This window comes from Phyllostomus discolor, chromosome 10 (genome assembly GCF_004126475.2).
Source record: "Phyllostomus discolor isolate MPI-MPIP mPhyDis1 chromosome 10, mPhyDis1.pri.v3, whole genome shotgun sequence".
NCBI classification, from domain to species: domain Eukaryota; kingdom Metazoa; phylum Chordata; class Mammalia; order Chiroptera; family Phyllostomidae; genus Phyllostomus; species Phyllostomus discolor.
In genome coordinates, this window is record NC_040912.2 from 93,792,947 (window position 1) to 93,810,305 (window position 17,359).

Consider the following 17,359-nt stretch of genomic DNA (forward strand, 5'->3'; position numbering starts at 1 on the left):
ACCATCTGTCTCTCTGTGCCCCGGGGAGCCCCAGTGGCCCTTGTCTCATTAGTAACTATAATTATGAATACATCAGTATTATGTGTCGAACTTACTATTAACTCCCTATATCACTTCCCTGGTCTCTTACAGGATCCCAGCTCGAACTGTAAGTTACGTAATCCCAATAATTGGAAAAGAACTAAAGTTTTGGTTCCGCAGGCGGCGTGCCTGATTAAATCCCTAGATTGACTCCACCTTTACCATTGTCTCCAGATGTCACCTCCCACCCCCAGCCCCTGCTCCGATGCAAATGGGGTTCCCCGCAGGGGACGAAGTCCCAGCACAGGGACAGGTGCGTCACCCCGTGAAGACGGTCCCGGGGTGCCCAGGAGCCTTGTTTGGGGAGCCCTAGAAGGAAGACAAGGCTCGAGTTAACACACCGTGGGCCGTGAACCAAAACAGACGAGAGAGGACTTGGGGCTGGAGAATGGCGCACGCGTGGCTTTGGCTCTCTGGGGGGGGGGGGGTCACAGGTGGGCCGTGATGGGGAGAAAGCCCGACCAGCCTTACCCTGAGCTGTGGGACTGAACTTGTTCAGTGGAGAAGCGCTAAGCTCCCACAAAAGCTGTGAGCATAACAGAATATGAGATTCTTTCTAAAGGTTTGGCCATGGGGCAGGGAAGGCAGGGAATCGAGGAAAGAGCTCGTCACGCTTAAGGATGAGGAGAACATGCCTCGTCCTGCGGTTCCGTGTCTCGGGTCCTGGCTTCGACGGAAGGCGTGGAGTGGGTGTGTCTTGTTTCTTCATTCCGCTCACCCGGTTTCTCCTTCCTGTTGTCGCTTCCAGGAGCTGGTGGGGAGCAACCCTCCCCAGAGGAACTGGAAAGGGATCGCCATCGCGCTGCTGGTCATCCTGGTCATCTGCTCCCTCATCGTCACCTCGGTCATCCTGCTGACGCCAGGTACTTCCGTCTGTTCTCGGGGCAGCTCATCCCTGCCGAGGGTTTTTGGGGAGAGTGTCACTTTTCCTGCCGGTTGTTTAAGTAACTACGTATGACACAGTGTCCACTTCCCAGGTTCCAGTTCTCCGTGTGGCCCACAGGAAAGTGGTGTTGAGTGCTGTCAGCGAGAAAGGGCCACCTTCTAGTCTCTGGGTTTGTTTATACATGTAACTGCTGACCAGGGCGAAACGCTTCAATGAGAATTCACACCTACTTGTTCACGTTCGATGAGCTGAAAGCCAGCAGCCTGGCCATTCTAATCTTTGTACACACCGCATAGCATCCTGGGTATTGTATCAAGGACGCAGTGAGAAAATTATTAAAACAACATCACAGGAGTGTGGGCTAAGACTAACATACATATTAGATGCTCCTGATGAAATAAAAGAAGTGTAAACACAGTCGGAAAACCTTTAACAGGTACAAAAAGTGAAAATGGTGGTATGTGTTTAAACCATCATCCCAAAACTTCAGTGGAAAGACGGTAACCTTCACCCTGAACCCAACTAGGTACAGTTACCACAGGAGAGGGCCGCTGTAGGCCAGCGTTTCTCGTGAGTTTGGACGCCAACATCTGTCTCACCCACATCCTAAGAAGCTGAACCCAGTGCCACCTGTAGAAAGGGCCAGAAGGATTCATCCCGGGAGGGGAACGTCAGTTTCCCACCTACAAAGGCACGGGTGGCACACCTGTGTCCGTGGCGTAAGGGGGGGGGGGATGATCATTCCCACGGAGGCAGGGGAAGATTTGGCAGGGACACAGCAGCTTGTCCACGGGCGTCCGCAGCAGCCCCCTTCCCAGGAGCCAGGAAGCGGAAACAACCCAAGCGCCCTCGCCCGGGGAGCAGACGAACAGATGCGGCCTCCCCGCGCCCGGCTGTGGAAAGGGACGAAAGGCTGCTACACACCGCGACACGGCGGCCCTGGGCGGCGTTATGCCCTGTGGAAGGTGGTGGACATTTGGATTCCGAAAGAGGCCAATCCATAGGGGCGGAAGGCCGATTGGTGGTCACCAGCCCACAGAGGCTGCAGGCGGGGACCACAGAAGCGACCGCTAATAGGTGTGAGCTCCCCCACTCCCTTTTTTTTTTTTTTTTTTTTTTGCACATAATAGTTTTAGAGAAGTTTCAGGCTCCCAGCAACTCTGAGAGAGAGGACGATGCAGAGGTTCCCCACACGTGCCCCGCCCCCTCTCAGAGGCACAGCCTCCCCTGTCACCGACGTCCCCACCAGATGGCACGTCTTGTTACAATCCACGAGCCCACGCTGACACGCCAAAGGGGGCCTCTTGGGGAGTGATGATGAAAGCACTCCGGACTCGGGTCGTGGGGGAGGGACGCACACGTCCTCCCGAAACGTGAGTTTTACCTCTGTGACCCCGTGAGTGTAAGCAACGTGGAGAAAGTGGTAAGGAGAATTTAAAGGTGTGTGCGATGGTCACTCCTAGACAAAGGTGCCCCAGAAACTGGCCTGATGTTGGAACCGCCTCAGCGGCAAATCTGAAAAAAGCGTGTGGCCGCACCCAGTGCCGGGTTGGTGAGGAAGCCGGGGTCGCCTGAGACATTTGGGTGCAGGATTCTGTACGCTGTGCGACACACCCGGCCGGTCGGGCAACTGTGGGCGCACCTGCTGAGAGGCACAGGACCGAGCCTCGAGGAAAGGGGGAGCATGGAGGCAAGCACGGGGAGGGGCAGAGCAGGCCGTGAAAGTCATCCAGCCGCTAACGAGGAACACTACAAGCAGAAACTCGGCTTTGCACACTCGCAACCATCCACCTCCCTGGGCCCCACCAGGGACGCATCCTAGTTCGCGCCGCAGCTGCTGGGGATTTAGGTCAGCCGGGAACCCGGGCAGCCCCGAGATTTCCGTGACTAGGACGGCGGCCTGGGTCCCTCGGCACAGGAAGGGGTGCCCTTGTGCCTCTGCTATCCTCGGAACCCAGCCGCGCTCCCCGTGACAAAGTGACCGGTGCAGATAGGACTCTGTCATTGTCCCTGACTCACACGGGGACTTGGAAAACAAGGAGGCATTAGGAAGTGTGGTGCGACCCACCCTACCAAGTCCCGGGAGCATCTGTGGCCTCGGGCTGTGGTCACTTTAAGGGAGAAGAGCTAGATGGCCGCAGCTTCTTCCGTGGTATCCCAGGGCGGCAGGGCTGGGTGGGATCGCCTGGCCCGAGGGACGGGGCTGGGGACCACATCCGGGCCCCTTCCCCCCATGTGCCCAACTCCGCGTCACATGGGGCTGTCGCTCTGTCTTCTCCACGGTCTGGGGGCCCATGTCAGCTGCCGTCTCCCGAGGGCAGCCCCTAGTCCCGGGAGCGTTTGGCATGCCGTCCGGGCCCTGCAGGAGCGGCCTTCCGCCCGCAGTGAACGGAGAATACAGTCGTCGTAAACCGCTATCTCTGGATGCCGACAGCCTGCTGTCAGGGCGACAATGAGCCAGAGCGGCGGGGCGGGGCGGCGGGGCTCCGGCGGACTCCCTCGGTTCCAGAAAAGGCCGGGAAGAGCGCCATTCCTTCATCTATTCTGTTGACACTCAAGGCGGCTCCGCCTTGGCACCGTAACCCTTCGGTTCTGCCGGGGTTTTGCAGCTTCTGTTTCTTTGTCCAGGACGCTCTGCTCTGGGGCCGTGTCCCACACACCGAGAGCTGTCCGCGTCCTCTCTCCTTTCTGGATAGAGCAGTGGCTGTGGTTCGGGATCCAAGATGCTGGGAGGCAGGGGAGAAAGTTGGGTCATCCCGAGCGGCAGAGCCCCCTCCCGTGGCACAGTAGTGCCCGTCCATCTGACCAAATATTAACGGTCCCCGGTAGGGGCCGCACAGCCCGTGGAGCTCCGTGCTGGTGAACTGTGGGGAAGGAAGAGGCACAGGCCCCCCCAGGAGGGTGAGTGCGCGTCCCAAGGAGGATTGCACAGAGTGTCACCACCAGTCACATTGTGCCAATAACGGAATCATTGACCTTCGGACTAGGAGTGGACCTCGGGGCCGGAGTGGCCTCCATGGGGGCCGGAGGGCTGGAGTTCAGCCTGGAAGATGGACGGTCCTCAGAGTCACAACCCCTGGGTGCATCCACACCACCGTGGGTGCCTTCCCACCTCATCGGGCTCCACCCACCGGGGCTGGCTTCCGTTTTCCTTACAACGACTTGGAAAGCAAATTATCCCACTTCTTAAAACCTAGTCCTTCTCCAGGGCTACCCAGTTCTCGTCTTGTGTTCCGGTTTATTGAAATTCAGATCATAGTATTTGCCTTCCCCTGGTCCCCAGAAATCTGTTCTGAGCACAGTGGCTTCTGTCTTTGGGTGGCAATGTTTCCGATTACCTGCGGGCCCCCCTGTCCACGCTGGTGCGTGGCGTCATGCAGGGTTGTGCCGCCGGTGGGCCCCACGGCCGTGGTTCTGAGCAACCACCACCTTGTCCCGAGGTTCCTTCTGAGTATCCCCCCTTACGCAAGAGTGATGTCGCAAAGATCAAACTAAAAGTGTGCAAGGCCCTCTTTGCTGCGGACGGACGGTCCGATGAGGACGCGCCCTCTCCCGCGTTCTTGCGTACTTCTCCCTTGCCGGTCGGCGCTCTTTCCTGGGTTTCTCTTTGCAATAACCCAGTCCGAGTTCCCTTTTTTGTTTTCAGAGAGGCAGCGGCGTGAGCCTCCGCCAGGCCCCAGGCAGCCCAGGCCCGCCGGGCCGGCTCCCGAGTGGGCATCCTGGGGAAAGGACTCCGCCGGGCCATCTCCGGAGCCACAGTCCCGGGGGCGGGAGCTGGGGAAGCAGCAGGATGGTGGTTGCGTGAGCCCAGCCCTGACGTTGGATTTTCCGTGGGTTTTCACGTTCGAGATGGGCCAGGGTGTGCGATGGCAAACACTGGAACACCCTGGGTGGGTGTATCCGTGAAAGGCCTTGGACACTTGAACGTCATCCGGAAGGCAGGTTTGGGGTGAGGGCCGAGCAGAGGTCAGAGGCGATGATGATGGCTCCCTAATCTTTCGGGGAGCAGCCTGACGCAGAGGTTATTTCTATGCCGTTGAAACGGCATTCCTGGTTGACTGAGAGGTCTCGTGTCTCTAACGGCATGGCTCACTCTCGGCTTATTTTTTAAAAAACAATCAATTCAGTGGGACTCAATAGGCTTTATTGAGAGGACAAATCTGGCAAATTGGCAGTTACGGCTCGTCAGCCAGACGCTGCTGCGGGGCAGCTTCGGCTCCGCTCGCGAGGCCAGGCTCTGTCGAGTGCTCGAGCTCCTGCTGGAGTCGGAGCTGCGGCATGATGGGTTTTGTCGGGGCCGGGAGGGGGGGGGGGCTCCATTATAATTACACGTGAGCGACTCCCCCCCTTAAGAGTGGTTGATGCCGGTTCATAGAGCGTGCTCTGCAGCAACACTCTCACGGGTTTATAAGCCGGCCGTTCCCTTGTAGGGCAACTCCAGGTCCACGGCGACGTGGAATGGGAGGGAGGCGCTTCCCGAGTAAACCCTGCCCCCTGATGCGTGGCCAGGCCCGAGGGTCGTGGTCGTGAGTGTCCCCCCCAAGAGTGGTGCGCTTGTTACAGCGATGGGCCCGCCCCGGCCAGTCCTGGTCTCCCAGGGTGCACGGTCGGCCTGCGGGGCGGGGCAGTGGCTCTTGGTGTCAGGCCTTCGGTGTGTCTGGCCGGATGTGCAAGGCTTGTCGCATCCATCATCACAGAGCAGCAGCGTCCCTGCCCTGAACATGCTCCGCTCCCTGTTGATCCAGCCTCCTTTCCCGAAACCCCTGACAATGTCTGGTCTCGGTGCTGGCCTCCTGGTGTCGCCTTTGGCACAGTGCCTGTGGTGGGCAACCCTACGATGTGTCACCTTCCTGGATGGGGTTCTTCTCCCAGTGACCTGGATGCAAGGCTCCCCCGTGTCCGTTTGAGCCCCCGCACCTCATTTCTTGTTAGCCGCATAATGTTCCGTTGTCTGGAGGAGCCACAGCTTATTTCTCCGCCACCCGCTGAAGGACGCCCGGGTGACTGCAAGGTCACAGTGAGCGTGAACAGAACTGCTGACCATCCAGGAGCAGGTTTTCGTGGGGACGTGAGGCTTCCCCTCCTCCGGGTGGAGACCAAGGAGCTGAACGTCTGGGTCCCGTGGGGAGAGTGGGTTCAGTTTTGTAAGAAACCACAGAGCCGTCGTCCGCGGTGGCTGCACCGTGTGGCATCCCCACGGCCACGAGTGGGCCCTCCTGCTGCTCCACCTCCTCACCTGCCCTTGGTGGTGTCAGGGCCTGGAGTTTTGGCCGTTCTCACAGGTGTACAATGGCATCTCATTGTTTTAAGCCTATCTTTTTAAAACTCTGAAGCAAATGATTTTTGAAACGTGTATTACTATATATTATGTATGATATAGATGCATTTTTAACAAACACACGTATACATTATCGCTTGATGACATTTTACGCTGAACAGCCTCCTAGAGCCGGCTCCCTCATCAGCAAGCAGCAGGTAGTTGAGAGTAACCAACTTGCTGACCTAGGAGGGTAGTTTTACACTTTTTACATCTACAGTGTAAATGTAATCATATAGTATGCACACCTTCCCACCTGGTTCTATTGCTCAATATCATGTTTGTGGCTTTTGTTGTGTTTGATTTGATTCGATTTTTGATTTTTGAGAGAGAGAAACACCGATTTGTTGGCCCATGTATTTGTGCACTCATTGGTTGGTTCTTGCATGTGCCCTGACCGGGGATCAAACCGGCAACCTTGGCACACCCAGACGATGCTCTCACCGACTGAGCTGCCCGGCCAGGGCTTGTTGCTGTGTTCCAGATGGTACTGGTGCCCGGGTTCTAACCAGTGATGGGCTGGGTCATTGTGAGGCCTTGCAGAATCCCTGTGAAAACCGCCAAGTGGTTTCACAGTGATTCAATGAGACTGTAGTATGACAAGCAACTCACACCTTCTCATTTCTTACGTTTGCCGAGAGAGACAGCTTGCCCGTTTCTTCTAGGTGTCATCCCTCTGGTCTCCTTCTGACGTGAAATCCCCCCCTCTCAGACCCAGCCTTGTCTCGGGCCCCCTGTGACTGACCAGAGTGGCCGGCTCGGCTGTCTGAGGAGGCACGGCTTGCCCGACAGGTCTCCGCCGGGGCTCCCCTGCCCCTCGGCACCCGCGGTTGTGCCTCCAGGCGCCGCGGCATCTGCTCACACACGCCTGCCGGCTGCTCCCGGGGTGAAGGGGGCGTCCCCTCTTGTCATGAGACAGCTCCGTGTGTTTGCGGACCAAGGTCAGCTGGCGGGTGCTCATGGAGACCATGTATGTGCTGCTGATGGACAGATGGAAAGTGGACATTCTGTGTAACGGATCGTGATGATTTTGGAAATTCAGTCACCCCTTAAAGGGCATTTGAGTAGCGTTGGCACTTGTGACACAGGCATTTGGGGTCTCGCACGCCCACCCGAGGTGCACTGGGGGAGAGTGGTCTCCCCCCACGTCTCTGTGGGGGGCGCCACACCCCCTTGTCCACACAGCAAGGGCCACAGTCGTTTGGGGTGACGAAAGCAGCTGACCGGGGCGCTGGTGCCTCGTGAGGACGCATAGGCTGGTTCGGACACTAAGTTTGGGTGTGACTATGTGCTCAGGGTCAGAACATGGCTTTATTCATACATGCTGCCCCAGTGATGTATATATAAACAGTAGGAAGGACATTAAATCAACAACCCAAGTCAAATAACACAATAATAGTGTTCACAAACTCTCAGTTCCACAGCCGGCGCCTGGATGCCACTCCTTCCCACCAGGTCTGATTTCGGTTTTTCCCATGTGTTCCCGGTAATTCCTTGCACTGCACACAGATGCCCGTGTGCACGGAGCTGCCTGCCTAACGCCTCTTAAACCGGCCGTGTTGGAGGGTTTAGTGACGGCCAGCAAAGTGGGTCCGTGATGGCGGGTCCGTATGCTTTTCAAGAGTCTTCTGGGACTTGCCCAGGGTGGCTCGGTGGGTTGGGCATCATCCCGCAAAGCTGAAGGTCGCTGGTTCGATTCCTGGCCGGGGCAGATGCCTGGGTTGTGGGTTCCGTCCCTGGCTGGGGGGGCACGCAAGAGGCAGCCAATCCGTGTTGCTCTCTCGCACGGATGTTTCTCTCCCTCCCTTCCCCTCTCCCTAAATATAATAAACACAAAAATTTTAGATGGAAAATCCCTTTAGAGCATTCCCAGTCTTAGACGCAAATGCACATTTCTGTCGTGGAGCCTGGCACTGGCCAAAGCCAGAGACCAAACCGTGAAACTGTGTCACCACACGATTATCTGGGGAATTGGGGTCAAGCCGACTCTCGCTGCTTAACACCCACCCAGAGCTACGACGAGTCCGTTGTTATTCATTCGGGCCCTGGCTGTCTCAGACCAACCAGCTTTCTTAGCCATTCTGTCCAGGGGCTGCAATCCCAGAAGCACCTTCGGCGATTCCACTCCGAGATGACTTATTCTCGTGTTGTTAGCTGATCCCACAGACATCGGCATCCATTCCCAACAACCGGCCACAGATTTTGACATAAAATGTTCCAACACGCCCTGCATCTGCCCAGGCAGCGGGAGCTGGCTCAACCGCCAGGCGTTACAGAGAGAAGCAGACACAACGAAGCACCCCCAATGTGAAGACGCGCCGACCCGGACCCCTTCCCTGCAGGGTGCACACGGCCCCTCACACCTCCCGCAGCACCGGGGGTCGCCGTGCACAGCAGCACAGCCCAGAACTGGGGGACAAGGACCCCGAGTCTCCCGGGACAGCGGGGTGCCTGCCTCTGCCTTCCGTCCGAGAGGGCAGGGTCATCATCGCCAGGCACCTGGGCGCACGCTCTGCACCCGAAACGGTGAAAATCGAGAGTCTCTCATTAACAACGTGACGGGCGGGGCTGGCTGGAGGCTCTGCCCGCGGCTTTAGTCCGTGAGGGCAGGCTCACGGGCAGGTGCACGGGTGGCCCTTCGCCCTTGGAAAGGAGCTGGGTGGGTGTCTGTGCCGTGCATGGGTGCAGCCTCGTCCGAGGCAGGTCTGAGAGCCCCCCAGGCATCCAGGTCGGGACGCCGGATGACAGCTGCCCGGTTTCTCGGGCCCCCCAGGCCCGTGCCGTTCACGAGTCACCTCCCCCCACCGGGGCAGGTGCGGGCTGAGCGCCGTCAGGGCTCAGGCCAGGGGCTCGCTCCCGAGCACAGCCGTCCAGGGGACTTGGGGCAGCATCTGGCCCCCTGCCTGTGGACATCTGGGGTGCGGCTCCCCCTGAACAAGAACTAACCCCCCCCCCGCCATAGACAGCCAGGGACAAGGGGGTGGACGGAGAATAAACACCCAGGAAACACATCCATTGTGTCCTAACCCCCAGCAGCCCCGGGGCGGCCGGTGGTGGGCATTGAACAGCTGCCGAGTGGACTGCACAGGGTGCGGTCGAGAGTCTTTCTGGACATTTGCTCCCTGCTCTTTCGACGCCCCCACCCCCACCACCATTCCTCGGGCGGCTGCCCTCAGACCTAGAAGATGAGTTTGTGGGCGCACGGCGCGGGGAGGGCGTGACTCGGGGCCTTTCGCAGAATCCCAGCCCCCGACCATCCTTTTTGATGCTTCAATTAAAAAAAAAAAAAAAAAAAAAGGAAAAGTGTGGCTGGCATGTTTGTTCAGCGTGTATCTGTGGAAATTACATTATCCCCATCCATCTCAGTTCTGAATGGCGACTGAGTGTTTGTGCCCCTCTTTTACCAGGGAATAAAAAGTGTAACTCTTTGCGCTGTTTTTTTTCCCAGCGGAAGACAACAGTCTGTCTCAGAAGAAGAAGGTCACGGTGGAGGATCTCTTCAGTGACGAGTTCAAAGTTCACGACCCCGAGGCGAAGTGGATCAGTGGTGAGTCCTGCCGGTCCCTCCCCCCCACCGCCCGGCCCCTTGGGCCAGCCTGGCCTTCCTGGCTGCCTCCCGTGGCCTCCCCGCCACCCTCTGGCCACAGAAGCCGGTCCCCTAGCCACTGCGGCGATAATCTCGTTATCGCTCTGAGAAAACACGTGTCTGGTGAAATGGGGCTGCTCCTTCCTGAGAAATGAACCCTTCCCTCTGGCCTCCTGGAGTCATCCTGTCTCCCACGGAGACGGGGGTGTTGCTAAGCAACCAGCCCTGGGAGAGACACAGCCGGGCGTGCCTTCCTTCCCTGGTCGCATGCTCCGTGGTCCCCCGCACCCCAACCCTGCCGGGCAGAGGGGCCAAGGAAGGAGCTGAAAGGTGCTTCTAGAATGAGGCCAGATCACCGGGACAGTGCAGCCCCATCCGTCTCCTGCAATCTGGACGGCGTCTGTTGTTCTTGTTTGGGGGGGGGGGGGGGGGTTTGAGATAACAAAGCAGAGTGGACCTGGAGGCACAGGGGGGCATGGTCCCTCAGGGGGGACAGGTTCTGGTGCAGGGCCCATGGCCCGTGTCCTGTCCCTGGTCTGGGTCGGCTGTGGGCGCGGTCACAGTGCAGAGACACGAGCCACGGCACAGTCGGCCCTCCAGAGTGCTGCTGTCTCCAGGGATGACGTTCCTGTCTGGTCTGAGCCCCCGTGGGCACCCTTCGAAGTGCTTCCCGGGTCAGAGAATCCTGTCCAGAAACGCTCGAGATCTGGTTTGGACCCTGGCTCATGCAGGAGACGGAGCCCAGAGGGGCCCATGACGTCCCTGCGGTCTCGGGGCTGCGAGGCCGTCCCCAGCCTCCTGTTCCGTTCTCGGCCGGCGGCTGCCCTGACATGGGACGCGCCGGCCTCGTGTCTTCGCGCTGGCGCGCTGCTCCCGAAACACCCGCGACGCTTCACCACGCGCGCACGGTCTTAGACCAGCTCACCACTCCGTCATCCTCCCCCCGGCTTCCGAGTCGGCTCCTGAGGCTGGGGTGAGCTGACTCAAAACTGGGAGAGAGAGAGGGGGTTCTCGGAGAGCACGGGTTTTATCGAGGGAGACCAGAGGCGGGAGGGCCAAGGAGAGAGCCGAGGGCTCCGGGGTGCGACTGGGGAGGTGACTGTCCCTCCGCCATTGGCCTCGGGGAGCTGCAGGGAGACACCCGAGGGGACAGGTTTTGAAGAGCAAAAACATTCTCCGGCAGCCCAGTGGGTCATCGGGCCACGCGGCGGGCATCATGGGAAGTCACGGCACCGAGCACACGCCTGTGACCGTCACCGTGCCGTACCAGAGTGCCCAGGAGGGGGACGGGGTGGAACATCACATTACACGTTGGTGTGAACCGCTGACGTGTTCCCCTCTCTCTCTTCGTGTAGTTCTCAGGACCCCCCGTGCTCAGGAGCAGGGGAGCCCCGGGGTCCGCCTGGCCCCAGGAGGCCAGCTGTGTCTCGGGCTGCTGTCCGCACTGCCCCTCCCCTCCGCCCCGCTGCCACGGCACTCAGAGATGGAGGCTGCTTTGTCAGGCCCTGCCGGCTCTGCTCCGTCCTGTCTCGGGGCACCATCCCCCTCCCCGGGGTCTGAGCTCCAGTGCCCCCGGCTGACATGTTCCCGACGTTTCCGGCCCGAGTGCCCGCAGGAGACGTCAGAAAGCCTTAATCTGCAGCGACCGTGTGTGACGGACAGCAGCCGCCACGCCCCCTCGGTGACTTCGTTTGAACCCGCACTAAACCCAGGGGGGTCGGCGCTTTGAGTCTTCGCCCTAGAGACGAGGCAACTCCGACTCCGAGGGATCCGTCGCTTTGCCGGGGGCCGCGGGACGGCTGCGGACACAGGCCTGTCCAGCCCTGTGGCGTCTCTGGGCCGCCCTGGAAGAAGAAGAGGTGTCTCGCGCCGCACATGAAATACATTGTGACACATGGTCACACACAAAAGAACACCTCATCAGGTTTCAAGTAAATTTACGATTTTGTGTTGGGCCGCATCCCCAGCCACCCTGGGCTGCACGCGGCCCACAGGGGCAGGTCGGACGCCCCATCCCCAGTGTCCCACCCCGGCCTCCCCGAGCCTGCCCCGTTTCCTCCGATCCTCGCCTCCCCGCTCCCTGGACCAGCCTTCCCGGGTGTGTCCCTTGGGCCGGTCAGCGCCCTGGCTGGCCCGGAGCCTGCTCTTCCCTCTTCCTGCAAACGCGTTTACTCCACATTTCTCTGCATCGGTAGCCCGGACGCGGCCTTGATGGCCGATCCCAACCCCATTCTCTCTGGGTGTTCCCCAGTGGAGTCAGGGCCTGCTGCCCAGGCTGCGGCAGAACTCGGTGCCGCCGGCATCGGGGCGGTGGGCGGAACCTCGGCTGCTAGTCCCAGCCTTGGGGACGCCTCTCGGAGCAGAGATGGTGGCCTGCCACGGGCCTCCCCCCCCTCCCCCTGACATCAGGCACTGCCCCAGCCCCCCTAACCGGCGGCAGGATGTGGGGGTCGTCTAGTGAAGGATCCGGGGTGTCCCACTGCCGCAGGCTCAGCAAGGCCCGTGCTCCCCGGGAAAGAGAGGCATGTCCTGCACCTTGTCATCACTGTCCCTCGGGCAGGCGCCCCTCCGCCTCCCCGGGAAACACAAAGTCTGTCGTTGCTGGACCCAAGTCAGACCCAGACCGGGAGGGGAAACCCGTCCCTGCCTGCTTGTCTGCAGGACGGGGGGACGGGCTCCCGCATCCCCTCTTGGCCTGGAGAATGTCTGTACCCACTTCCCAGTCCAGACGGGGGGGCCAGGCCCGACTGTAATTTTTGTCTGGAAGCTCAGATCTTCAACTAGCACCATCCATACGATTGTGTGGTGTTCATCGCGGGCACCGTGGAACCGTGCTGGGTGGAAGTGGGGGACGGCCGTCTGGGCCCCCACAGAGAATTCGGGAAGCCCCCTCTCTGCTCACTTGTGACTGTGGCAAATCTCTCACAAAAGTGTCTTCCCAGGACTCCCCTTCTGGGGCCTTGGCTCAGTCTCCTTAGAGATTGGTCTCCAGCCTCGGCAGCTCAAGGGTCCCCCGTAGCCCCAGACAAGACCACGTCTCCGCGGGCCTTACCCCGCAGAACATCTTGCAGCCGCTGCATAAATGGCATTGAGCATCGCCAGGCGCTGCAGCTCCGGTTTGCGGGGTGATTCGGGGTCCCGAGGAGACAGGAGTGGCGTTGGCACCGTGTGTGCAGAACGAGAGGTGTCGTGCCTGCGTCCACCTAGAGCTCACCCGTGTCTTTTCCCTCCCTCGGTGAGCCCTCCGCCCAGCGCCGTGCCCGGGGAAGGTGACTTACGTGCATGCGTGGGTTCCAGAAAGGACCAGGGGAAAGCCAGGACAAATGTCCGGTGGAGACAGAGTGTCCCAACGACGGTGACAGAAGGGACGTCGCGGAAGAGACGAGACCAGGAGCACGGTGAACGTCGACGTCATAGCAATTGCTCGTGTCCGGAGGGGCCACCTGCTTCCTGCCTCCACCACCACAGCTCTCCTCCCGGCCCTCGTCCTGGTTCGCGTCCTCCCCGCCCACCTGTCCCCTCTCCGCTCCCACGTCACACAGCAGTGGAGTGTGCCTGCGCCCCTGGGACACTCACAGCCGTCCTGGGGGGCTGGCGGTGCCCTCCTTTCCCAAACGGGGAAACTGAGGCTCGGGGAGGCAGCCCGTCTTCCCAGTCACAGGGCTGGTGTCGTAGCCGAGGAGACATGGCTCCGGGATTGTCCCTCGGAAACCCACGAGGGGGTCCCTACAGCCCCCGACCCGGCGGCACGCTTCAGAGCAGGGAGAACATCGCCTGGCTCTCCCTTCTGCCTCCCACCGGAGGCTTCGTGCTGCGGGTCGGCTGTGAAACCCCACGGGGGGCGGGGGGGGGGGGGGCGGAGGCTCATTCCCGACCCACCGGGAGATGAGATGTGGCCCGGAAACGGCCTTTCGCCGGCAGCTGAAATCCACCACGTCCCCCCTGCATGGGCTTCCCCCCAGCCCCGGGCCCCGGTTTGCACGTGAACCTGAGGTTCCTTTAGGAGAGGGTGCACCCCTTCATTGCTGGGGCTGTTAGCACGCAGCCTGGAGCTCCGTGCGGCATCGAACAGGGGACCTTCCGGAAAACGCCTTCCACCCCAGGACAGTGACCCCAGACCTGGAGCTGAGGGGCACCCAGACCTTCCGGAGGCTCAGCCGCAGTAACATCTTCAGCCCCCAGATGGCGCTGGGGCAAGCGCGTGACTCGAGGAAATAAATTATAGCTTGGGCAGGGGGGTCCTTTTACAAAAACACAGAATGAAGACACGAAGGGCATCCTCAGTTCGCCCCGTGGTGTCGGCCGTAAGCACAGACCTGTGACCTCTCCAGGGTCCCCAAGGGACCGCAGGCGCTGGGCTCCGCTGGCCCTTGTCAGGGAACGGGGGAGAGATGCCCGCTACAGCCGAGTGTGAGCCCGCGGTGACTGACACCAATTCCCGGTCGGCGGTCCACGGGCCGAGTCTTCCGTTTCCCTAAGGAAGGGTCCGCCCGGGTTTGGGGAGGCTGCAGACACACAGGCCTTCATTTGTAACGACATCCCCGCGGCGATGTGTGTGAAAGATCCTTTTCTCTCTGGGATAAACCCTGGAAAGCGCAATTTACCGCTGGAAAAACACAAGTGTAAGCGGACCCCGTCGAGGCTCTGAACAGAATCCCTTCCCTGAGAATCAGAGCCCAGGCGCCTCCCGTCTGGAAGGACTGAATTAATTTCCGAAAAGCGGCACGCAGATGTTACGGGCATTAAAAAGCTCTGGGAACTCATTTAGTGTCATTAATCTGACCCACGGGCGGGGCCGGGGGCCTGGAGACGGAGGGTTCTTTCGGTAGGAGAGCAGAGTGTCCCGGTGCCCCATGTTGACCCCGCAATCTCCGGCGCTGTGACTGGGGGGCCCCCCCAGCACCGGGACTGGCAGGCACAGGGGACGGACCCCCGGGAAAGGCAGGCTCTCGTAGACTCATGGCAGCAAAGGGGTCTGTGACTCCATTAGGAGCTTTGTGAGGGGGCTCTTGACCAAAAACCAGCAAGGGCCATGTAGACCCCACCATCGCTACCCAGTGGTAGTCTGAGCCAACAGGATGGGCTAGCGCGTGCCCTTCCACGGACCCCCAAGTGCAGGCTGGAGAACGGGCTTCTCTGGCATCACTCAGAGCTGGGGGTGGAGCCCTGGCCAGGTGGCTCAGTGGTTGGCAGCAGCGTCCTTGCACCGAAAGGCTGCAGGTTTGGGCCCCGGTCAGGACACGCACCGAGGTTGCGGGTTCAATCCCCAGTTGGGATGTGTGTGGGAGACAACCGATCCATGTTTCTCTTTCCCTTTGAGGTTTCCCTCTCTCTCTGTCCCTCCTCCTCCCCTTCCTCCTGCTCCTCCTTCTCCCTCTCAAATCAATAATAAGATATCCTAGAGTGAGGACTGAGGAAACTGGAGAAATGTACACAAGGCCCCCAACGCCCTTTACACACCCCGAGCCAGTCTCCCCGCCACGATCGCGGCCACAGAACGCCGGGCACGTTTCCACGGCCGAGCCTGTCTCCCGCGGAAGGAGCGCCAACCGGAAGTGCATTCCCCGTCTTCCGTCACTCCTGCCCTCGGCCTTGGGCGGAGGGCCTGCTGGGGGCCGGCACTGTCCTAGGTGCTGGGGGCGGAGGAAGAGAGGCGAACCCCCCCTCCCCACACCCTGGTGCAGCTGACCTTGTCGGTAGGCCAAATGGCCTTTCTCCCAGCACCCAGCCTGGGACAGCTGGGAAGGACCTTTGGGATCCTGCAGCTCAACTCTTCCTTTGGCACATTAAGACGCCAGAGTGACCCGTCCGGTTAGAGTCCCTTTAGCCCTCTTCTGAGACCGGGGCCACACTGAGGGGGGCGGGGGGCTCCGTGGCGGGAACAGGAGTGGGCGCCGGCTGTCTGGGACCGTCCCCACGGAGAGGCGTCCGCGGCAGAGTGCCGAGTGAGAGAAACGGAAGGAGCATAAAGTATGCCCATCGTCTCCCCAAAAGGATCTATATTTCCTACACAACCTTGGGGTGGGCGGGGGTGGGCAGGAGGGGATACTGGAAGAGAATGAAAGCAGAATTTGTCTCCTGGGATTAGGACTGTGCGTGCGCTTTCTTTTCCGTTACTACCTCCATGTTTCCCCCGACAACGGGACTCTCCCCCCTCCTCCATCTAATCTTTCTGCCAGAGAGCAGCCAGCTTCCTGCTCTGCAAGGCGGTGGGGGGAGGACCCTTGCGTCTCTCGTCACTCACTCCCCCGTGGTGACCAGGAGCAGGCACAGGTGCCCTGGGCCAGGAGCGCTGAGCCCGGGGGAAGGTGAGAGAGGTAAAGGTGCAGGAGTTGGCGTGCCGCTCACGTGGCGTCGTCCTGGCTGACCCTGACCCCCGCAGAGCCCTCTGCAAACTCAAGGGTGGAGAAGAGTGGGGAACTCAGATGCACGGAGAGCAGAGCGAGTCGCTTGGATGGACCTGGGCTGAAGGTAACAGAAACCCAAGTGGCTTGACCAACAGAGAAATTAATTCTCCTCACACGCAGGACACACAGACAGACCACCCACAGCTCTGTTTCGGCCAGAGCCTGTCATGGGGGGGTCTGCTCCCACGGGGGCGGGGCTGCTCAGCCTCACCCAAGTGGCACTGACACCAGGCAGCTCTCTGCATGGGGGGTTCCTGGGCAGTCCCTGGCCTCCACCCACACGTCAGTGACACCCACCACCAACGCCATGAAAACCTCAGGCATCATCTAACATGCCTTGGGCCGCAATCCCCCCCCCCGCCCCCCACCCCCGGTCCAGACCCTCTGCCCTAGGTCCCCACTCTGACGCTCCTGACCTGTGGCTTGGATCTGTAGGTGCTTTCAAAATAAAAGCGGGCGAGTCCGTTTTTTTCGGAGAGAGACGGTTTCCCAGACGACAGCTTTCTGTGTCCATCTTTCTCGTCGTTGCCCTGGATGGGACCACATGGCTGCCCAGTCTTTCTTTTCTTTTTTTAATGTCTTCTATTTTTCGGTTACAGCTGACACTCGCTATGAGATCCGTTTCGGGTGCACAGCTTAGTGGTTCGACAATCATGTGCTTTACACAGCGACCCCCCCGATATTTCCAGGGCCCACCTGGCCCCCCCATCCGTGGTTATCACAAGGTCACTGACTGTCCTCCCCGTGCTGGACTTCACGTCCCCGTGACTGTTCTGTCACCGCCAGTCAGTGCTCCTCAGCCCCTCCCCCTTCCTCGCCCCGCCCCCAGCCCCCTCCCCCACTCTGCATCTGTGAGTCTGTTTCTGTTTTCTGTGTGTGTGTGTTTTGTTCCTTCGGCCCCACACATCGCTGAACACGGTACCTGTCTTTCTCTGTCTGCCCTATCTTCCTGCGCACAGGTAAGGGGGGGCAGCGGCATTTTTAACTGGACATGTTGAATCTTCGGGAAAACGTTTGGGATTTGGGTAGCGAGGAGGAAGCCGAGTGGACTCTGGGCAGGCGGCGCCCGCTGCAGGAGGTCA

The 17,359-nt window shown here is 60.1% G+C and overlaps 1 protein-coding gene across 1 annotated transcript in view; it reads left to right on the top strand.

Annotated features, from left to right (window-relative positions):
- The first annotated feature begins 712 nt into the window (after window positions 1-712).
- The window catches only part of LOC114507648 (dipeptidyl aminopeptidase-like protein 6), a 158,400-nt gene continuing 141,753 nt past the window's right edge, over window positions 713-17,359 (top strand). The window contains exons 1-2 of the mRNA XM_036010294.1: window positions 713-944; window positions 9,733-9,831. Of these exons, the coding sequence (XP_035866187.1) occupies window positions 713-944; window positions 9,733-9,831 (331 nt within the window). The remainder of the gene's footprint in view (window positions 945-9,732; window positions 9,832-17,359) is intronic.